Below are 25,021 nucleotides of genomic sequence, written 5' to 3'. Positions count from 1 at the left end.
TTTGATTCTGTTTTCTAATGCCTTTCTCTTCCTTCTCTGGACTGGCCTATGCGTATTTCTGTTTTGCCTCCACATTTCTTATCTTCTATTACAGCAATTTTTACTGAGAAACAAAATAAATGAATTTGGGGAGCAAACCAATTTAGCAAAGATTACGTTTTTCTTCCCGTGTTAATGCCCCTAGCAGAACATGGCACTCACTTATCCATGTCTTCTTCATTAGTGCCATATTGTGTTATAAATATCTCTATTAGCACTTCTTTCCTTAGATTATAATTATCCGTCGATGTTTCTCTTTTCACCAGACTTAGTCCCCTGAGGACATAGGGTACATATTACTTTTTTTTAATGTTCAGTACGGCTCTTTGGCACATTGTAAGTGCTCAGTATGAATGAGTGAAGTTTATATTTCAGATTAATAATGGAAAATAAATTCAGAAAAAGAATTCAGAGAACCATATGTACAGTATGTATTGACATAGAAATCAGTCTATGTACAATAGAGACTTTGACACATACAATTTATGGTCCCCATACGTGTTAAATTTGTGTGTATTCTGTATAGTCCTGTCATGTAGGCCTTCTCTTAAACATGGTGGCCACACTTGATATGAATTAAATATTTGCATAATATATGAAGAATGGGCCATACTTTTTTGACATTATTTTATGGATATTTTGGTTTAAAAAACTACAACCTTCATCACAGTTGCTATTCACAATATGCTATGGTTTATTGATCTCCGAATATATAGCAGGCACTGTAGAGGGTTCTCTACATTTACATTTTAATCCTCACGAATATAGTGAAGGAGCTTTGCTATCTTTGTTTTACAAGTGAGTACATTAGAACATGGAAGTGAAAATTATGATACTAAGTTTGTAGATAATTGTATACATATATCGATTTCTCTCTTTGTCCAAGCGACTTTCAGACAGGCTGCTAGTGAATTTCATGCTGGCCTAACCTAAATATGTTTTTGCTAATAACAGTGAGAAAAGAGCCGGCATTTGGACAATTAATTACTAGGAAGATAACAGGATAAGGATAATACACATATTGTATACTTGGCCCACTTGGATTATCTGCATGGCAATGGCAAGCACACTCCACCCTTATCTATTCTAGACTAAATATTTCTTCTCAATATCTAGAATAGTCTTGTAAGCAGGTAACAAGAGTGCATGATTCACTAAAGAGAGCTAGTTGTTAAGAGGCCACTGCTACAAACTTACTTGTTAGCATATACAAATGGCTTATATTGGCATAACACTTCTCAGTATTGTAGATCCTTTCTCGTAACCTAGCTCATAATATGTTGGCTAGCAGAGTCAAGCAACAAAGCATCCTGGTTCGGACACAAGGTAGCGTGGATTCAAATTCTGACTCTGCTTTTCTTTGCTGACTGTGAGCAAGTTGTATGAGCTCTTTCCTTTCTGTAAAATGCAGAGGAAAGATCTTAATAACACCTTCCTTAAGAGATTTTATAAAATAAATAGGTAGGTAGATAGACAGACAGACAGATAGGCGGATGGACAGATAGGATCAACTACTTAGTGCTATATGACTTGTAATAACTGTTTCAGGTAGGCGAAGCTGATGTTTTAGGTCCATTAGAGATAAAAGGAATACAACTTTGGAGAAGTAAATGGCATTCATTCAAAAATTTATAGAGCATCTATAAGATATTAGGTACTGTTCTAGGCACTAGGGAAATAAAGAGAAATAGATCACAAATAGTTTTGGGGTGTCTTTCAATTCTCAATGGGCTCCTAAGTGATAGTTCTGACGCAGCTAATCGTAAGTAACATTTCTTTTCAACACTTATGGTAGGTCAGATGCTATTTTACATATTTACATACATTTACTCATTTAATCTTCACAACAACCTTATAAGCTAAGAACTATTGTTGTTGCCAGTTTTTGATGAGAAAACCAAGGTTTGAGATTTGAAGTAACTTGCCTAAGATGACATAAACTATTTAGCTCTATCAGGTAGCCTGCACTGCATGTTTTCTGCTGTGAGATACACAGAAATGATGGCTTTTAAAAAATAAGTAAATGGATATTTAGCCATATTCAAAGAGAAGAGAAACCTCTCCATGTATCACTATTCCCTTTGCAGTAAGTTGGTATTCAAGTCATATGATGGCATAGCAGTGGGAATCATATTTAATCAACTTGAATATTCTTGTAGAAACTTGGACCACCTGGTACAACAGCAGAATCTATGCATATAGCCAGGGGCAGCGGCCATGCTTATAATCAATGAGCTGAGGTGGAGTGGCACCTGTTATGGGTCTGACCTTGCAAACCAGAAACTTGCTGGTGGTCTGTGACCCAGGAATAAAGAGGAGCACCCACAGAAGTATATATGGAGCTTTCTGTGCCACTCGAGATGGTATAAAATTTTTCTGAAGACAAAAATAGATTCTGGATCTTGTCTCACCATAAGATACTGTGCAATTAACATCACCGGTATGAGCCTTGGTTTCTTCTTTTGTACATTGGGCATACATGGAATCTATTTCACTGAATCGTTGTAAAGATTAAATCAAATAATATATGTGAGTACTTATAAAGATGCCTGACTCATGCTACATAACAAATGTTACTATATTTACTCTTAAGGCCCCAAACCATTTTTATTTACTTTAACTGCTTTTGGTAGAAATATTTTAAAAGGGGTCACACACTCTTCTGACATTTTAAATGGAGGTCATTGAAAACATTATAAAATTATTATAATAGAAATTTTGGTTTTAGAAATTTTTGGATTTAGATGATTTTGGAAATCATCAATCAAATCTCCCAATTATAAAGATGTAGAAATTCAGGCCCAGAGAAGTAAGTGACTTGCCCGTGGGTCACCGAACCCTGTGCAGGAATCTGTTTCAATGCACTGATGACATCAGGGCATTAAGGCTGCACTGCTTTGTTTATATAACGGAGGGCTCTGTGCCCCAATGCAAAATAAGCCCACAGTTTTGAAGTTGCTTTTTATATTCTTCTGTCTCACTGTCATTTCTGCTTTTGGTTTGATTCTAAAACCCCCTTATTTTTCCACATTTTACTCTTACTTTGAGCTAGAAACAAATTCATTAGTGTGAACTGGTTTAAAATATGAGTGAGTAGGCTTTGAATGAGAATGGAGTGACTCTGCTGTGAGTAAAAGACTTGCCATTCAATACCTTTATTTTGTTTATTTATTTTGTGTATTCCACAGTCATGGATAGTGGTGGGAGCTGAAGGGAATTCTGGGCTAAGCGTCAAGGTTATTGATTTTCTGAAAAATTAAAATCCCTAGAAAAGTGAACTACAGATGAAAGTGAGGCCTTGTTATATTAACATTTGGACAATGCAAAAATTAGTACTGAAAATGAATTAATAAACTACTATCACTACCAACAAAAAATTCCAAGAATAATCCAAGAAGTAACTAAATTGTGAGATTTTAATGTGTTAAATTAGAGCTAAAATATAGATATTAAAGAAGGTAGTCAATTTCATAATATTTGAAAAATAAGCAAATTAATTTTAGAAATGTAGGAAAAGTCTATTTGCATATTATCTCTCTGACTCTGTACATAAGGCATTTAGTTGGGAAGAATTTCTACTCAGAGGGACATTGTACTATCATAGTACAGATTTCCAGTTTCCCCCGTATTTACCAGCACACGCCGTCAGAAAGATGAATGTGGCTCAGGTTCTGAGGGATTTAACAATAACTATCATTGTTTTTTCTGGGACAGAAAGCATTAGACTGCCAAAATGGTGGGTTAAGGACATTATTAAACCATAACATATAGTCAAATAGCCAAACTTTATGGGACGTTTTTTGAAAATGTACCTTTTGGGTTACTAGCACCACACATCATCCAGACTTTCAATAATGATTTGTGATTTTCTTTTGTCTTGTTTTTGGTGGGATAGCTCATGTTTTATTTTTGTGCCGGCTAATATTTGTTATAAGCAAATTCATAATTATACATTTCTTAGACCTAGAAGGGAATATTTTTATCCTTATTTTTATCGAATGTGTATTAATGCTTAATACTGACATATAGTAAGATGATTTAATGATGATACTACTACTGCTCTAGATAGTACCTTATTATGGCTCCTTATATATGCCTGACACTGTTCTAAGCAATTTACATACATAAACTCATTTGACGATAACTTATGGAAATGGAATTTGACCAGTCAGTGCTTTCTGACAAGTCTCCCTGCTCCTGCATTACTCCCCCAGCTCATTATGGCTCCTGGAATTCAACCACTTAGGAAGCATTTTAAAGAGCATAAACTAGACACCAGAATAGCTTAGGTCCCAGTCTATGTTTCTGTTTAGGTTATTATCTCTTAGTTATAGATCCACTTTTTTATAATTTATAACACTGGTGCTGAACTACACAATTTTTATGTCTTCATTTCAGATGCTTTCTACTCAGTTCTGAGAATAGGAGGCTCTACAGGGAGATAAGTAAGAAGGAAAGGAGAAGGGCCTTCCTCCTGCAGTCCCAAGGCCGCTCTTGTGTAAGGGCTGCCCTGGCAGTGACCCTCTCCTCTGGCAGCAGCACTTGGTTCAGCCTTTAAGTTCCTACTGCGTTTCCAAAACTAGCTTCATTGTGTCCCAGGTGTTGTCCCCTTAAATATCTGGGGCCCAGCTCCTTGGGAATCTTCCTCAACAGGATAGCCCCAACTCTTTCTTTTCCTTCTCTCCCCCTAAAGTGGTAGCTGTTTCTTTCTCTGAACTGTACTTGATACCAGAGATTTTGAGATGTATTTGGTCATGTCCATGTCCTTTAATGAAGCACTGATCTCCTTTCCAATGGGAAATGAGACACTAGTAATTCATAATATGAAGTCACATCACAATGTATTAAAATCATTGCTTCTTGTTGATTGTAACAGAATATCCTGGGAACCAAGTGTCTTCAACCCTTAAGTTTTATCGTAGTTATGACTACAAGAACTATGGGTGTCATGGTCTCTTCTGACTGCACTGGAGAATCTACAGACAGAAAAGAACAAACTCAGGGCATTTTATTCTTATTTCAAGTAACTGAGAACAAAAGAGCTTTTATGGCAGTCTTCAAAGAATCTCGTATTTCTCGTAGCTGCAGGCTGGCTTCTCTTAAAAAAATAGATGCATATTTTAATTATGCTCATTGTAGAATTACACTATAAATCAAAATTTTAAACTTGCCATGAGAAAGTCAGGACATCATTTGAGAAGAAAAGTGACGCTGACATCTGAGTAGACTCAGATAATGCTAAGAAACTTAGAAAAATGGAAGCGATCTACCTTCCTGAATGTAAGAAAACTATCCTGCTCTTGGATTAAGACCCTTCAGTAATTCAGCCAGCTAAAAAACTCCAAATCAGCTCTCTGAGATACTGAGAGAAAAGGATAGTAGAAGAAGGAAGTTATTTATATCTACTGCAGTCATGTAACTAATTATAGAAATGGAGAATATAGACACTATGCATATTTTCATCTTTGCCTGCCTTTATTTTCATAGACATAGATATAGATCTATATAAAGATCACATAGATATTTAGAAATATTGACATTTGTATATATTAAATACTTTTGACTTCCCATCTCCTATTCCCTTACTATTTTATATAAAGATGTTTTCATCATAGAAAGACTTACAACTTAAGCCTTGGGAAACGGAATATTCAGGTAGGACTGTGGTTGTATTAGAAGATTAAATATCACTCAGAAATGTATACTGTGATTGTCGCCTAGAAGTGTATACAATGGCTCTTTGGATATTGTTTATCTCCTTTTTGGACAAATGCTGAGAACATTTCTATTTGTATGAAGGATAATTGCATCTTATTATTATGAAACAATATAAATATGTACAGAAGTATATATATGATATTGAATAACCAAAAGGCTGAATTATGTCAGTTATTAAGCATAAGGACCAAATCTAGCCTTCTATCCTCTATTTTGTGATGCTGGAATCCTCTAATTTTTGTTTATTCTCTGCTACTAGGATTTCTGTCACATTCTTTCAGTGGTGGAACTGAAGAGAGACTAGAAAGCTGGAGAAAAGAGAAAGGAATAATCCCCTTTTTATTTACTTCCTTTGCCTTTTAATGTTACCATTCACCTTGAGACAACAGTTGATTCCATCTCCAGTTTTTTGCACTCCCAGACACAGCCTCATTGCTCCCTCTCAAAGGTATCAGTTTCAGCAAAATAGCCCCTCCTCTTTGCAAGTCTGATCCCACATGTGCACGTTCTCCTGCACCATCCAGAGATACTAGCAACATGTGGACAGGGCTCAGAGTTCTAAAACCCAGCTCTGAGGAGCCCCTCCTCTTATTACCTGCGATACCAGTACCAGCCAGGTGGCACACCCTGTCCTTGAAGGTCTGATCCCTAGTTCTGGGGTTTCCTTCTCTGAGCTGCTGAGCTACTGTTACTATTCAGGTGGTGTCCTCTTTTCAGACGATTGAGTCCAACTCTATAATTGCGTAAATTTCTAGCTTCTGTTGCCCTATCATCTTGCTTTTGGTGTCTTCCTCCTGAAGTTACTATCTTGGTTTTGCTCATTTAACAGTTCCTTCTGCATTAAATTCTCTCTATTGAAATACCTAATCTGGTTTCTATTTTACACAGTTTTAATTTGGTCTGTAATAGCTGTGAGGACTGGAATAAGTCATGACTCAGTTCAGAAATTCAATCTCTTTTCTGTTTTAACTGGGGAGATGGTTATAGAAGGGATAATATAAATAATATGAAGGTGGTGTTTTCTAAATTGTTTTCTGAGCGATGCTAATCTCAATATGACTGCCTTGTAAAAGGACGCTCTGGGCCATGTGGATTTGGGAACTGTTAAATACAATATAGCAAACTATGAGAAGATCATACTGCACATAAGCATAATAAAGGTTCTGAGAAATCCAATAGAAAAGAAACATATTTTGCTTCAATTAAGCATCTCTCTCCAATTTATTTGACTAGGGAATCTGTCTTATTTTCACTTAACTTCTATTACCACCCTATGATGTACGCTGAGAAATAGTATTCTCCAGAATCCTTAATTATTTAAAAGTTTTGTAATTTTATGAATTTTTTCAAGATCTTTTCATTGAGGAGAAATCTAATGTGTATACAATCTAGTGATTTTAGTTAGTTTTAAAATTTGTTTCATCTCTAAGCATAAATGTTGACTGAAAGTGATGTTCTTTGCGGTAAAATGTAGAATGAATGCCAACGGAGGGCAGGAAGGATGTCACACAACCAGGAAAATTATTACAGGAAATGAAAGACAAGGTGAGAGACTCGTGGAGGGGATTAAGGAGTCACACTGGATTAGACAAGGGCGTGAATAGTTATGGTTAAGTGAACAAGCTGTGGATTTGCACGGCGTGAGTGTAACTCAACTGTAGCACTTGAGTGCCACAAAATTATTTATCTTCTCTGCACCTTGATTTCTCATCTTTAAATAGAGATAATTGTAGTGTACACTTTACAGGTTTGTGAGGAAGATTAAATGTAGTATAGCATATAAGATAGTTAATACGTTCGTAGCATTTAATAATTTTGTGTACTTCCTAAAACAGAAGCAGGCCCTGTATCATTAGACTAACTTAATTTAGATAGAAAAGAATGATAATGAAACAAATATAAGTTGTTCAAAATGGAAGGACCTGTAAAGGGCATCTGATCCACCACCTAATCCTATAGATGAAAATAGAGCTAATTCTCCCCAAGATTTTGTCATGAAGTTAATTTATAGGGAAATTGAATTGAGAGCTGTTTTCTTATCCTTAAGAGTTCTATTTTTATTAAACTCTAATTTGTTTGGCTGTAGAATTTTTGCATTTTCCTGGATAAAGACAAGAGTAGTGACTCTAAAATACTTCTTTTTGGATTAGAGTTGAGGATGACCTCTGATGTTTAAGACTAAGCAACAGCTAATAAGGGATTTATTGATTCGAACAGACCACGCCTCATGCTTCTCGTACTCCTTTAATTCCTGTTTCCCTAAGACTCTTCTATATGGGAGAAATATGGCTGGGCTTAGCACCAAGAAGAGCTGGAGTAGTAGAAATGGAGAGGAATAGTCTCTTATATTTTTTTTCAGCTTTGTTGAGGTATAATTGACAAATAAAATTGTAAAATATTTAAAGTATACACATGATTATTTGATATATCTATGCATTGTGAAATGATTTCCTGCATCGAGTTAGTTAACATATCTATCACTTCATGTATTTACTTTTTTTTTTTTTTTTGGTGGGAATGTTTTTCTATGCTCATCAAATTTCAAGTATACGATACAATATTATCAACTATAGTCAATATGCTATACATTAGATCCTCAGATCTTATTCATCTTATAAATGAAAGCGTGTTTAGTGAACAGGAAGGAGATGAAGGATTGACTCTTTGAATACAAACTCGAGTCCCTGTTTAGAGCCTCATGACTGAGTCTGGTTTTCCCATACCTTCTACCTTGCAGAATCACCAGGGACAGTGAAACTGGGGTAGAAGTAGACACTTGGAAACTCTTTTCCCTAGCTTTATTAAACAGATCCAGACAACCATGTTCATTGTCATTTTACTTAATGGTATACTCAGAAAGGTAGAAAATACAAGTTATAACCACAGTCATAATATACAAGGCTTCCTTATAATCACATTTTTTTTTTTTTTTGCCTACAACTTCATGGAATTATGATGAGCGTATCATTTTAAAAGGAAAGCTTAATAAGATAAAACAACATTACTGCAGTCCAAGTAAAGCTATGTACATATGCATTCATAATTTATGATCTATGTATAATTCATATGTATACAACACCATACTTTATTGAGGTAAAATAGCACGGCAAGGTTAAAAACAAATGGTTAAGCTCAATACAGGCTTTACAATGCCACTGAAAGTCATTTTACTAGCATAAAGGCTTCCAACATGCTGATATTAACCTACTGATAAATATTTTGACTATTTATATTTTGATCTTTTGACAAATAAGCCAAAATAAACATATTTTAAGGCAACCTTTGGAAGTGTCAGCATTTCTTATCTGCTTTGTGGTAAATGTTATTTGCAGTGACAATTTAAATACTGAACAATGAAGGACAAAGTTTGGCAAATTCATCTTGAATTCATCTTATTCTCTTATCAAATTTTTTCTCTGATGTGCAAGAAAGTCATAGTTTTCAGCAACCTCCGACTTCCAATTATGAGGAGTAATATTATTGCTTTTTGACTCATGTATGCTTACTGAAAGCTATGTGTTACAGATTTTCAATTTTGATTTCATTTTCAGAAAAGCATCTACACAAGTCTCAATGCTGTTTTTTAAAAAAATTAGAAAATGAAAACTTATGTAATACATATATAATACAGGGTGTCCTAGCTGCAAGCTATTCAACCCTGTTGTTCACTTCCATTGTATCTTTGGAAAGATAAACTATCCAGTATACAAGGTTGAATCCTGCAAATGCAACTGGGAAGAGAATCCGAGAATACTGGTCTATTTTACTGGTGCCTCCAAAGACTGGAGAGAGTGGTGGAGGGGTGACGGGTGTCGACGGTAAGATAGGAGCTCTCGTGAGGACTTTGTTGTCCTCAGGGGATGGGACTATTGGCAAGGTCAGAGAGGTGATTCTTTTCTTCAGATGATATTTGGAATCAGAGTGCTGTAGGGCAAAAGACAAATATTCAGCCTAAGCAAAAGAAGAGCAGTCACCTATTTAGTCATTTTTTTTTTTTGTCATTGATAGATATTATTGACTACTTACTATGTAAGATATTTTATCGGCATATTCTTATAGTATTTGATGGTGCTACTTTCCTAGAAAGTGGTAAAACAAATTTTTAAAAAATCATTTGCTTCCATCCAGCATTCTATAATTTAATAAATTAGCAATTGATGCCAAGTACGTTCCACATCCCAGAAAGTGTGTTAAGCTTTGGACCATCAGTAGGAGATGGTCCAAGTCGCAAAAGCTTATCTACCCCCTGGTTATGCATAAGCCCATAGAGCAATAAGTGTGAGCCATCGGAAGGAATTTCTGTTTGCAATATGTAGACAATTAGTTAATACAAAAAAACAACAGCTCGGTTAATTGATATCATTCTTCTAGACACGTTTCCAGCCTATGTCTTCATCTTCACACATTCATAAATTTGAACCAGATGAGATAAAAATATGAAGATGCTTATGTATGTCAAAAGACAGTGGCAAAGCATAAATACCCTTAGATTTAGTAGGATGACTATTTATCCTTTGAAATAAAACTGCATCTTAGTCCAGAAGTTCTGTATTGAGAGCTTTCTGCTTCCGATTCAGAACTTCCCCATCGGTCTCCTTCCATCTAAAGTCACCAGAAACAATTCATTTACTAACCTCAGAATTCTTATATGTTTTTTTCTATCATTAAATTTTCTGTTCCATTGAAATCTTAAGACAACCAATTTTAGTCTTGAAAGGGATATTTGGCATCTTAATTGATAGTCGAGAAAGCTAAAGTCCATATAGAGGAACTTTCTCACCACAGTTGCAAAGCCAGTGATAAACCACACTGGTCAGTTTCAGTGCTTGTTTCATCTCAAAGTTTTCTCATCTTTACACTAAAGTATTGGGCCTAGTTCAGAGACCAGTTATGTTTGCTTTAGACTCCTTTCATGCTGTTGGAAACTGGGAGGCTTTCCTCTGATTCTTACCTTTTCTTGTCTACATCCTGTAATATTTACCCTCCCTGTGGCCAGATTGTCCTTGCTGGGTCTCTGCCTTCAAACACTTGCTGTACATTATCCTTGCTCTTGTAAAACCGCCTTGTTTCTTCCCCGGCAGCAAAATCACCACTTTGCTGCCTGGCAGGGTATGTTACTCACGTGGGCAGACTCCCGTGGCTTTAGCCCGCAACCCTGCGGCAACAGGATGAGGCAGCCACCCCTCCTGTGCTGGCTGAGCCACAGGACCAGAATGACCCACAGATGTGGTGACATTTGGACTGCAGGAAACAACCCAAAGAACCTCTTTTCTCTGTGGTCCCCTTTCTGAATTTTGCTGTTTGATTTGTCATAGAAGTTGCTGAGTATCTAAATAATATTAGTCACCATAGAGAGTTCAAGCCCAGTATGCTTTTAGGAGCCATGGGAAAATCGGTTTCTTTACCAAAAGCAAAAATGAATCTGTGTAGTCAAATCTCATTTGATATGACCATGCCGAATTTCAAGCAAAGAATATCTTTATTTGTTATCTGCTGGCCCAGTATTGTGATAGGCACTGTGAACAGAATTAAATAAATCATAGGTCTTGGATGTACAAGAGAATTAAAAACAGTACAGGGACCAGTCTGCTGGTCTTGAATAGGAAATAAGTGATACTTTGTATTAAAAGTATGTGACAGTGGAGGATTACTGTACCCAGGGTCACCAGGCAGTATGTGGGTAGGACCAGCGCACTGGGGTTTTGGTCTCAATGCATGTTGCCTCTCTTAGGGAATAAACACAGCATCATTTTACAAGAGCTTTTGACCATGTTTCTCTGACTCTAATTGAATTTTCATCCATTAAATATGTTATCAATATATTCTTCACCAGAAACAGCAAAATGTATCACTGTTTTATTCTTCAAAAAGTGGTATTCTGCTCCCAGATATATAAAACACTAAAATATTTTATTTTAGTAAAATTCCTAAGGATCATAACAGAGTAGCAGGAAGACAAGCCTTTAGAGCAGATTTTCTTTCTAAATTCATCTTGACTTTTAATGGCACACATTGCCAGTCTGAAACCTATGTTTCTTATTTATTTATTTATTTATTTATTTATTTATTTATTTATTTATTTATTTATTTATTTATTTATTTTTAGGGAGAAACTGAGGGGCAGACATGAAAATGTTTATTGAGATAAGAAAGTGATTATAAAACATAATCGAGCATAAAAATGTAAGGTGTTGTTTTATCTCTCCCCGCTTTTTTTAGAGATGTGGGAAAAAAGTTATTTGTCAGTGTCTTGGCATCATCCCAGAGTCACACAGGACTTAATGAGGATTGCCAAATAACTCTTGTCCAGAGTTAAGCAATATCATTCAAGACTAAACACCATGAAAACAATTAAGCACGATGGCATTAGCCTGGTATTAAAGGTTCCTTAAAATATGATTCTCCTCTTCCTCCTCTACTTGCCCCACACTGCCTCCGTGGTGAGTCGCTTAAGAATTAAGAGGACAGGAGAGTCACAATGCCTTATATTGCAAGTCCATACAAACTGCTTAACTGCTATATGACTTAGACGTGTCATAGATTTCATGGACTCTCCCTAAGCCTCAATTTACTATCTTTAAAGTTAGAAATAATTATTACTTCCATTGTAAGTTTTTTCTTTGAGAATTTGAGAAAGAAAATGTTATACACACACACACGCACACACAATACACTTTTTTACTTAGGTGATATGACTCTTGTAGCCATTATAACATACTTCTTTATAAATATTATTTCTGTAATGCCTCATCTCCTTTCCTGACATAAAATCTCCTTAATCTCAGAAGGCTCATTATTCTCATAAGTAAGTGCTACACAGTGCCTAGCCAGTGCATAGAGCATAGTATATGCTTAATAAACATATGCTGAAGCAACAAATGAATGAAAATCTATATGATTGTTAACATATTTTAGTATACTGTTTTACATTGCATTTTATTATAGGTACCATATAGAAATGCTTGCCGTTGACAAGCACTACACAGCACTTTACATGCATTTTTTTTGCTTATTCCTAGAAAGAATCTGTAATATAATAAATAATGTTACTTTCATTTTAGCGATGAGCAAATAAAGGCTTAAGCAGGAAGCTCACACAAGTAATAATTGGCAGCACCTAAAATCGATCTCTCTTAGATGCCAAGGATCACACTCAACAATTATTGTGTTTCTTCCTGTCAGCTTTACGATTTAGGGCAACCACAAAGCTATTGACACTTTGAGTAGGATAAATAATTTGTTGTGGGAGACTGTCTTGTACATTATGGGATATTGAGCAGCATCCTTCTGTGCGCGAGATGCCTGTAGCATGCTTGTAGCAACTCCCTCCCTTCCTCTTTTTTGGGGGGTGGGTTGTGGCAACTAAAAATATATCCAGACCTTGCCATGTATCCTCTGGTGGGGAAATTCACCCACCATTGAGAATTATGGGTTTAGAGTTACAACTGTCCCACAGCCAGGTGGTGACTGGGGGGATTTCTAGCGGGCAGCAAATGGTATGCTCAAGGAAATGCATGAGGCCTGGCTAACCCAACACGCTGGATAATCAGCTCCTGGATAATTGGGAATTGGCAGTACAGGAGACCAGATGCCAATTTAGAAAGAATCACACTGAATTTCTGCAATTAAGAAAAAGCCAATTTTGCAAGCCATTCAAGCTACAGGTTTGCATCAGACCCCGCCTGCTCTATTGTAAGCCCAGCAGCTTCAGTTGATGGTAAAATAGGCTTTTGTCAGAGTCCAGATGAGGGCTCAGCTTGGGGCTGTCACCATTTTGAGTGGAACACCTGTGGTTTTGAATTTTTCCAGGGCTCCCCTGCTGCTGAGTGCCATCCTGCTTTGGGTATTTTTAGAACACAGCTTTGTTTTAAGTAACAGCATATTGCCATGGTACTTTGACTCAAACTGGACTTAATGACAGTCAGTTATTTGATGTAAAGATAAGGTATTTGGGAAGTACTTAGAGAAATTTTGATATAACACTGAGTCTAAAATATTACAGAGAAGAGGGCAGTGGGTAACCTCTCAAGAGAGAGAGAGTCTAACCAGGGGTGCATTATTCAAGGGACAAATAAAACATTTGCTTTGAGAACCAGCAAACAGGCGCATCATTGATGAGAAAATATTTTTGAAAACATTTAGTATTTGAAATTTTTTTTAACTATCATTTTTTTAACTGTCATACCACTATGGAGAAAACAAGAATGCCATCAAATTTTCTTGCATTTATGCTACAGCTGGTAGAATTGAAAATAGCCGATCCTAGAATTTCTAGAGAAGCAGATTATTGGCAATAATTTGGTGGATCACTGGAGTATGTCTGGAAACCATATTGGAATGTTTGGAGGGCGAAGAATGGAATATTGGATTGAGGTTTGATAGCAGGCATGGGAAAAGGACTAACCACCTACACCCCTCATATAATCCACCCCACCCTCTTTGTAAATCATACAGTGGCACAGCCATGGGGAAGGGGCACCATGATCTTTCTGGTGCTCAGAGTATGTGATAGTCTAAATTCAACCCTTAATTCTACTGAGTAATGATAGTACTCAAAGAAATCTTGGCAATATTCAGAACAGAGGAGGTAAACCTTTCAGTATTCTATGCTTTATCTCTTTCTGCAGAGGAGCAGAGCAACATGGTAATGGCCCAGCAGATATCCCAGCCTTGAAATAGAGTACAGAAAGAATATATGTCTAATTTCCCTTTCTGTGCCCAAGTTTTTAGCAACCAACTTAGTGCTTCTAGAGCAGGACCAGGCTCATCTTTCTGTTGTCAGCTTAGGCATCACTTCCTTCAGAATAACCCCACCAGACTGAGTTAGGTACTCTTGCATGGCTCTGCATCAGCCTACCACATCTCTAACCACAGCCGTTATCACAGTGTATTGTCAGGGCTCACTGATTTGTCTCTTCCTATTGACAACAATAAAATAACAAAGATAGCAAAACATCCGAGAGATCAAGGTTCAAATTTGGTCTTACATGCAAAATAAGTATACATCAGATACAAATTCTGAAATACGAAGGCAGGAATAACTCTCTAATGCCCAGATAGCATACCAGATAAAAACAATAAGAAAAGATACATATAAGTAGAAAAGAAAGTGTGGACAATTTCTTCTCAAAATCTAAACAAAGTTTCCACTTCCAGATACCTTTGAAAACAAAAATATTATGAGTCTGTAGAGCACTGCTGAGGATTTAGTTTTAAGTGACTCTTATGGTTTGAGTAGTAGATTTAAAATGACTGAATTTTTTTGGTCATTATTATATTAAATTTTAAGGTCAACTTAAACTTGTCTCCACATTCATAATAAGTAATTTCTTGTGAAAAGCAGTGAGTACATTAAAATATACAACTCAGAATCACATGAAATATCCAAGCACTTAATTTCATTTCAACTTCACCACACTGGTTTGCTATTTCGGTGTCCAACTTCCTCAAAAAATGCTATTTTGATTACGAGTGAATAGGCATTTTAAATGTCATGGTATTTGAAAGAAAAAAAAATGACCTTGCAATCATATGTGTCATTGTGTTGTATAAATTGCAAATGTGTAATTTATATTTGTTGCTCTACATTATATAAGGCAAATTGCCAAGTTTTGACATTCTGAATAAATAAAATGTAAATATTCTATGTATTCATCTAGGTTTATTTTTTATGCCTACAAGATTCATCTTGTTGGGTTTGGTTATTTTTATTTTTATTTTTTTTCACTCTTGGACCTAGCCTTTCAGAAATAAAATTCTCATTTTCATTGCCTTAAAATATTTTAAGTAGAGCCAGGTTTAGAAATATATTTTTCATAAGAAAAAAGTCAACTTGCAAGAAGAAGTTACTTTGAGATGATTTAAATGCAATTTTTATCCAGTTTCCCAAGGGTTTGCTCATTATATGTTACTATTTTAGAATTTTTAGGATAGTTTATATGAAGACCTGAGATCTTAAATTTCATCTTATTAATAAATTATACCTTTAAAATAATTGACTAAGGGAGTGATAACTGTATGCTTTCTCCAAGGATTTGAAATCATATTCCTCTCAGTAATGTATATTTTTAAAAAGTCAAAGTAAAGAAGTTGGTCTTTCCTTTTATTTCAGTATTAGATCAATGAGCATATTCTAAGTCATTGGAGTCATATTTTGACCCTATTTCTCATGAATTTCTCTTTTCATTTTTACTATATTTCTCAAATAACAAACTGTTAAACTGAGTTCTGATAAACATAAATTCTTCATTTATAGATGTGTTAATATCATATTAATATATGTTCTTATTTGGACAATATGTTGTTATATACCTGTAGAAATACAGATAGCTTATAACATAATCACTTATTTTTACAAACATAAAATACTCAGAAATATTCAGAATTTATCTTTTCTGAATAAAAACTGAATATCTGGTGTTTTAGACTGAGTCTTCAGACTAACATTTTTGTTAGAAAGCTCATATTTTTGCGACCTTTCAAAACATGTATGTAGAAAGAAAACATCATTAAGTCAGGGGGAGAATTTTGGGAATGACCTCACCTATATTTTGAGAATGTATGCACTCTTTTATATTTCATTATTTGAGGAATTGTTGGCGAAGGAGAAGGCCTCAGCATCAGGAGTTCTGGAATCAATTCCTAGTTTTTCCACCAACTAGTAACTAATATTTTTCCTGAGACTGTTTCAATTTGTAAATGGAAGGAATTAGGTTGGGTCACTAGATGGCAATTTTTATTTTATTCTTTAGTGAGGGCTAATTCAAGAAAAAAACTTTAAATTATATATTTCCACTTATCATGGGACTAGCCTTATGTTATTCCATGAAAAAAAAAATGTAAATTCTCAAACTAGATTCTTAGTTTATCAAAGAGAAAAGTTTTAGTAAAAAATTATATGCATGAGTATTTGAGAGTTAAAACACATCACTTTTATATTTTTTATCATAAAAGTTAACAAAGAATAAGCTGGGCTGTGTGTGGTTCTGTGATTTAGAAATGTTCATAAGAATTGATTAATTATAAAGAAATTTTCAGATTAAAGTGTCTGTATTCCTCAGTTTTACAGAGTAAAGTTTTTCTCTTTTTAAGAGCTACTGTTTGGAGTTTTATTGAAATAAAAATGTATTCTTGTCAGTCGGTTTCATAATTATTTTTAAAAAGTGCGTACTCCTTAATTGTGAGAATTTACTAACATGCAAAATGTAGTTTGGGGGTACATTTATGACCCTTGAATTATTAATGTTATCATTTATTTTTGAAAACCAGAGCTTAGACACAGCAAATCTAAACTTAATTTTATAGTAATTTCTCACTGATTAGAACTCTTTGAATAAAACCACACACACACACACACACACACACATTTAATATGTGAATATGAACATGAGAATGTTTTCATATGAATCAAGAACTTGGCTATGACTCATCATTCGTAGAACCAAATACGTCTTGCCCTCATGTAATAAACCAACAAGCAGATTTCTAACAAAAATTGTCCGTTACATAGGAGTCTCTGTTTGTTTCCTTCAGACTCTGAAGCCTCAAAGCCTTATTAGGAACTTTTTTTTTATTTTACTTTTTTCTCCCTCATTGATATAAGTGAACCTTTCAAAGGAAATATCTAAAGGCTAAGAAGAATTTTCTTGTTTCTGAGAGCTTGGCATCTGCCAGTACTAGTGAGGGCGATAAAAGAGGAATGCAAAGGTAAATGAAGGATCGTTGTTTGGCTTTACCCTGGAAAAGAAATCGGTCTTGGGTCAGAGTTATATAACTCATGCTCAACAAATACAACTTTTAGAATATTTAGCTGTTTGTGATCACTGTTTGGGTTACCTTTTCCTAGATGGTGGGTAACATTAGAAAAGGAAACAATTACCAAAACAATCTCAGCTTCCAAGGGTTCATTCGCTTTTGATATTGTCACTGGGGATGAGGCTGCAATCTTTGCCTTTCTTTTGGCCTTCTGTGTCTGAAGATTGGTAAAGTAGTTGACAGCTGCGAACTCAATAAGAGCAGAGAAGACAAAAGCAAAGCAAACAGCTATGAACCAATCCATGGCTGTTGCATACGACACTTTTGGCAGGGAGTGTCGGGCACTGATGCTTAAAGTGGTCATGGTTAAAACAGTGGTGATCCCTAAAATTAAAAAGAATGAGAAATGCAGTGTTAGCATTTAGAATCCAATAACAACCTTAAATGAGAACATGTTGGTGGAGAGGATTAAACACTGTTCAAATGTAATTTTTATTATTTCATTTTATAAATGTTCACATAATATCATAGATATTTTCATTTTTTTATCTTTCATTTCTAGTGTTGCAGATGACATGTACATTGTAGTTGCTCAAAACATTTTTTTGAATTGATTTAGTATGACTATCAATTTAAATATGTCATGAAAAATGTAACTCATGAAAAATTCTAGTTGTTTACTTTAGAAAATTAAAGCAAATTATTATCCTTGAAGTAATAAAACCTTGAAATTCTGATCAATTTTAATAGTGATATTTTTCATCATATTTAAGAAGTATTTCTGGTATGAATAACAATCATAAAATTAGGTTCCTCATTTTTTTAAATTTCTAGCTTAGTTTTAAGGTAAGATGTTTACTCGTGAGAAAGTAATTTCATTATTCATCTGCTAGCAGTTTTCTGTCTTGAATTATGACGGAGAACTTATGTAATTTGAATATGGTTAACATCATTATATAGTATTCTTTTATAATTTTTCAGAAATATTAGTTTAATAAATTAAAAAGTCAAAATTCATCAGAGATTTCAGTTCAACTCAGGTCTTATCTACAAACTACTACATTTATAATTAGGAAAACTCAGGAAAAATTGTATTTTGTTACCAATATTTTTCTGTCGCAGTTCTTTCTTATTTCATTTGTTCCATCAAAACTAGCAGTGATTCTATACATCATAAATGGAACTAAATGTTTAGTTTGAGCCATGGGAAATTGTGAATATTTAACTATTTTTTGACCTAGAAAAATGGCAATTTTTTATGGTTCAACCTAATAAAAGTGAGATACAATTTATATATTAGTGGGTTCAACATCTTAGCCTTTGTTTTTATAGATTTATATATCAGTTTTTACTTTTATTCTTTTCCTGTTTGTGATAAAGAAAATCAAGATAAAAAAAAAAAAAAAAAAAGCCCTCCTAAATAGAGTACATGAAGATCGTAGGAAACCAGCCAGAATTCTTGCTTAGATGTTTTTTTTGTTGATTCACTGCATAACTTGGTATAAAATGAAGATCATTTTACATGATACATGTGTTTGAATGAGATACAAGTCCATTTCCTTTGTGGACTGAAAAAGTGCGCCCATGTGAATATTCCCCTAAAATACACAAGTCATGAGAGCTAGAATATGAATGGAAATGAAGCCCAAAGAGTAAAGCATACCAAAAACAGTTCTGGCCGGGACAGACTCCTTATTAATCCAGAAAGACACCTGGGAAAGAATGACGGTCATAATGCAAGGTGTATATATCTGTATCATGAAGTAGCCCATCTTCCTTTGCAGGTGGAAATAAACTGTCATTATTACATATTCACCTGTTGGAAGACACTTATATCAGTATTATTGCTATTGACAGTGTGTAAAAAGAATGCAACTAGAAATAAATCTTGCAGATCTTTAAATTAAGGTGGGCCAGAAGAAAACAAGCAAAGGCATGTTTCAGTGTATGACAAAGACACTTGATCAGCAGATGATAGATACATCAGCTCATTGTTTTCAGTGGGGTTCTTTGTGTCATATATGTACAAAACTACTCATTCCAAGGATACACAGATCTTTATGTGCACATGGTTGCAAAATCAATTTAAAGAAAGCTATTCATCACTTCAAAACATCAAGCTTATCTGAGGATGGCTTATGAAGGGGAAAAAGAAATAGATATGTTGAAGATGTGCACTGGAATCATCTTGCAGGATTGCATCCATGCTTTGGTCACATTCTTACCTGTGTTAGATTTAATTGTCTCACTAGATACTGTTTGTCCAATCAGATCATACTGGAGGAGGCTTGAAGATTCTTCTGGGACTTCAACTGAGTAAAGTGGTCCTTTTTTCCATGTATATATGATTTCACTCTTGGGGTAAGCATCTGAATTTTTAAACAAATTAGACATAGCAGTGAATCTGACTAGTTGTGCTTTTTTTTTCTTTCAAAGCAAATCTTGTCCATATAAATAGAAGTGCAAACCTAAATTTTCTTTCAAATTTTTTTTTAATCTGGGTAACTAGAACCTCTAACTATGACAAACATGTTAATAAGTATGTTCCTGGAATCACACTGGTAGTGTTATAGTAATATTTCTCTTTTGCTTTCCAGTATCTGACTAAAACATAATAATTACATATTTTTAATGCATTATTTGACTCTCGGAAGTTTTTTGTAACTTACAACTCCCAAACTTGAGTGGACAAGCATGCCCATCCATAGGGAAGTTAACCAGTCTCATGGGACAGTCAGCATTGATGGTAAGCCTAAGGGCAAGAAACGAATGGTTCTGAGTTAGTATGATGGACAGATCAGTTAGGCAGAGGAAGTAGAATTGTAGAAACCTTACCTCATCGTGTATAGAATGGTTCCGTTCTGCATTATTCTGAAGAGTTTATTAGGAGTTGTCATATTGTGAGCAATTGATTTTTTGCCATTCCTGAAAAAAGTGTCAGGTGTCCATATTTTACTGACCATCAAGTTATTCAAACTCAAAATCTCAGTTGGCCCCCCAAACTTCAACCTTTCATCAGTCCAGGTCTGGCGGAAGAAAACATCCATGGTATACTCCTAAGACAAAGTAAGATATTTATGCAGGCTGGAGAGATGGTTTATTAAGAATAGTTTACTCACTAGCTTATATACCCACTTCTAAAACCTAAGGAATAAAGCACCTTTTTGTAACAATAATCTATCAAGAAAGCCATAATTTTAGTGAATTGTTATTTTTCTCAAACTCAAAGTTTGTGATATTATTATAAAAGATAGTGCTGTGTTTTGCAAACCTCCATCCTTAACCTTGACCCATCTCAACTTTCTTCCTCTTTTTCTGGCATCCATCTCTCCATCTCTCAACTTATCGATTCCCTCATCTTTAATTTAGAAGAAAAATATAAAAAGACTTACAGTCTAGGTTCTCTGCTGACCTCCTTAGCATCAGTTAGTCTAACCATTCTTCTTAGCAATTTGTCCACCTTCAGAGGTGTTTCCAAGCATCATGGTTCCATTTAGTAAAGTTTCAAGGATGGATAAACAACTTATGATAAGCATACTCTGGCTGCACATTCTAATTATTTTATATTGTTCTCAGAGAAAATAAAAGCAAATGTTACCTGATTACTCAAACAGAGCATAGTCATAATTATGAGTTTAAATTTGTGGCTTTTATGAAATAACATTAAAAATCTTAAGAATTATAAGGACCATTGCAAAAGGCAGTGATAAAATACAACTTGTAATTATATCAAAATATTGCCAATAGCTGTTTTGCCTACTTTTATGTTCCTTTAGGACACCTATTACTGCAATTGGTAATTATATTTTAAAAGTATAATTTGATATACAATATATCCATATAATAATGATCCAGGCTATAAAAAGGCTCTATTGTGCAAACATACTTTAAAAAGGAGACAAACATATAAAATAACATTCCAAGTATCCCCAGACAAATAGTACAGTAGAATATGGTTGTAGTTATCTATATTTGGGTGACTCAGTACTCAAATGAAAAATATGATAGGAAATAATTGAAGATTCTGGATAATGAAGACTCTCCTTTTTCTCAGGACTTAGACATTTATCTCTTAAATAAAGTTCTTCCTCTTTCCTCTTCTTCCTTATTATCTTTCTTGTCTTCCTTTCTCTTTCTCTTCCTCTTTTTCTCCTTCTTTCTTTCCTTTCCTTCTTCCTTCTTTCTTTTCTTGACAACTTAAAAAGCAGATGATGACAAAGTCTCTAATAACTGCTTATTCAGAATTACTAAAATGTACTGAAGCACCTCTTTAAAGAGTTATGTTTTAGTTTTAGGGTTTACATTTTACTTTTAGGAGGAAATGCTACCTAAGAACTATGAAAGAACTTTGTTCTAGAAGACTAGAAGGCTACTTACTATAAATAACCTTTTATGAATCTTATAGCCGTCTGTACCTGGAACAAAATCCTCAGAACACCTACTGGTCTGTTCACAACATAAAAGTGGACTGCATTAGTCTTCCCAAATGACTCCCTTTACCGTTTTAATTAAATATACTGAGAATGGTGTACTACAAAAAAAAAAAAAAGCTATATTTCAGGTTTCATAGATATCCCCAATATACTCTTCATGGCATAGCATTTTTGTTGGTTTTTCTACTCCAGACACTTACTAGGACTTCATAAAGATGGAGAAAATCTTCTCTTTATAGAGAAGAATCAGTGCATGATACATGGACAGAAGAGAGGATGTCATTTTTAAAAGTGCCGCAGATTGAAGTGTTCAAGCAGACCCCTTAGTAGAGGAGATTAAGCCAGTAAAATCCTCTAATGGCCATGCCCTCCGAGCATGAGTTTGCTTATTGTGTTGTAGATCTGGAGCCAACCTTGGTAACAGTGCCTATTACCGTTAGTTCTGGGACTCAGCCCTCTCTCCCCCTGGGTAAAGTTACCCTCCTAACTGAGAGCTCACTCACCATCTCCACATCTGACACAGGCCCAAAACTGGTCACGTAAATGTCTGTTTTGACTTCAGTGACAGCACCTGAAATTAACCCAGAAGGATGGGGGCAATTATTACTGCTGATGTTAAGGAAACTGGACTTAACTCTACCCCAGAGCCTGTTCTCATGGCCAGAATCTGCCAACCATTCCAGAGTGATCTTAGTAGCAAGAGTCCTTGAGTTTTTCAGCTCTGAAAACTCACACCAGTTGCCTTATTTTGAATTTATTTTGGCCAATTTGGGAACTATAAGGAAAGGAAGAGAACTAAGTTAGTATTCTAATAAAATTATTACAATAACATATATTTGATAGCTTCAGTGGGATAAATACTAAGAAAAGTGTTTTACATAGAGAATCTCATCCAGTACACGCAACTCTGTGAGGTAAGCAATACACTTACACTACAGTTGAGGAAACTGAGGCTCAAAGAGTTCAAATAACTTACGTGTAAGATCACTAATAGAGGAGGGGCAGAGACTGGATTGGAACACACACGTGGCCTCTCTCCAGTACCCCTGCACCTTCTCATGCTGCTCTCCTTCTGGACATTGGCGTAGTAGTAGGTGGAGGGGTGGGGGGCGGTGGAGAGCACAGATGTCTGGTCCACTAAGGATATTGCTTCTCACCTCCAAATCCTGGCCGCAGCCGATTGTCATAGCCTTCAAGCAAGTTGTCCAGGATCCGACTGATGTTCTCTGAGTAGAAGTTTCCTTCATCTTCAAGTTTCCCAAGGACATTTTCTACCCTGTAGGTAGACAGTCAGTGATCCTCACTTCCAGCCTCAGAGAAAAATGTGCTGTTCAATTCATCCTAGTCTTCCCACCACAAATATATGCCACACCACCCAGGCTTCTTCTGTGACTTGGTATAGAAGTTATCCAGTGGCTGTGTGCTTTCTCTTTCCTCTGAGTTAAAAGGAAAAATCAGAAAAAAAAAAATTTACTCACCATAAAATAAGGTACAGCCAGGGCAGAGGTGACACCATCCTGCAGTGCACTGAAATGCCTACTTCGTCTTCTTCCTGGTTTATCCTCCCCACTAACCAGCTCCCCTTTGCCACTCAACTAGGACAACCTTCTGGATCCCTCATACCCCCTTTTCTTGTTTGCATTCGGCCAGTAATCCGGTAGATGCTGAGTTTGTCAGCAAAACTTTGAGGGTCCCCCCTTCTCTTTGAATTTGTTTCCGTCTTTTTACGTGGAACAAGGTGGTTTGTGGTCTTAGACCATGTCCTAATGGACACTCAGCCTCCTCTGACTGACTCATTTGGGAAATGAGAGTCTGAAGGGATAGTGCATGGTTGGAGACCAGTGACAATAATCAAATAAGGCATTAGGGGAGATTAGAAGGAAGAAATCCACTGCTAGTTTTGGCATGGAATTAGCAGAGCCCTGTGAGAAAATCTGGAAAGCACTGGCATCTTGCTGATTGAGATTATGTTCCAATGGGTTTAGCATTTATTATTTCTATGGTTCACAGAATTCCTACACCGCTCTTACTGCTTAAAAAGTCTAATGATATTGAGATTTTCTTGGATTCTCTTTCTGATTTCATCAGCTTTATTGCTTCAGACACACCTTTCCTCAGTGTTTAAAAATTGTCCCTCATTATCTACTGAAAAATACTTATAACACACCAGAACAACTCCTGGTTATATTGCTGTTGGCTTAGTGTTTTCTTTAAGTACTTCACTGATTCTTCCTGTCAAGGGTGTGCATCTCAAGCTAAGATATAAATGGATCCTACCACCATTTTTAGAAACCTAACCAATTTCTTGAATGCTGCCTATAAGAGACAGTGTCTGAAAATAGCTGATTAATTTCTTGAATGCTGCCTATAAGAGACAATGTAAGAAAATAACTGATTCCCCCATGTAGAAATGTTGTAAGAATAAAGCATCCATAAACATGGTTAATGATGATCTTGCTGGTACTATTTTACTAGGCTTGCCACAGGTCAAAAGCAAAATGTTTGAACCCAAGAAATAACATTCTCTACCCAGTCTGGTAGGAGGATATTGGAGTAAAAGAAGTCTCTTTAAGCTTTAAAATTTTAATCTTTAAATAAAAAATTAAACAATAATAAAATCATTATACATACATACATACATACATACATACATACATACATGTATATGTGTATATATAACATTCAGAACCATAACTACAAGAAGCAAATGTCTCATTTCACCATGCTCCTGCCAAATCAGATCCACTCACTATCCACCCAATTCACCCAAGTTTATGTCTTCACAACCTAAATTCTACAAAGGCGATGGCAAGTATCGTAGACATAGTACAGTTTTGAGTCATGTTTGAAGACATGGCATAAATCATTTGAAGACCATTTCGAGAAACTATGTATAACCAAAGAAACAGTGGAACCAGGAAGAGTACAATATTTCCTATGAAATTATGTATGTATGTAAAGATTGCTGAATCTCATGGTTTCATGGAACTTTTTGGTTACTCATCAAAAAGCCTGAATTCCTTCCAGCATTCCTGGCAAGTGGTATTTAACATCTGTTTTCTCACATTATTTTACTT

The 25,021-nt window shown here is 35.4% G+C and overlaps 1 protein-coding gene across 1 annotated transcript; it reads right to left on the bottom strand.

The window, feature by feature from the left end:
• Positions 1-9,063: 9,063 nt before the first annotated feature.
• GABRA6 (gamma-aminobutyric acid type A receptor subunit alpha6) lies at positions 9,064-23,845 on the bottom strand. The gene is made up of 9 exons (XM_039877240.1): positions 23,423-23,845; positions 23,102-23,220; positions 22,448-22,515; positions 20,347-20,567; positions 20,181-20,263; positions 19,737-19,880; positions 19,175-19,327; positions 17,636-17,895; positions 9,064-9,681 (listed from the first exon to the last, which is right to left on the bottom strand). The coding sequence occupies exons 1-9, from the start codon at positions 23,458-23,460 to the stop codon at positions 9,406-9,408; spliced, it is 1,362 nt and encodes a 453-aa protein (XP_039733174.1). The 5' UTR covers positions 23,461-23,845; the 3' UTR covers positions 9,064-9,405.
• Positions 23,846-25,021: the final 1,176 nt, after the last annotated feature.

The sequence above is a fragment of the Pteropus medius genome, unplaced genomic scaffold (genome assembly GCF_902729225.1).
Source record: "Pteropus medius unplaced genomic scaffold, Ma_sr-lr_union100, whole genome shotgun sequence".
Lineage (NCBI taxonomy): Eukaryota > Metazoa > Chordata > Mammalia > Chiroptera > Pteropodidae > Pteropus > Pteropus medius.
This window is presented reverse-complemented; position numbering and strand designations above follow the sequence as displayed.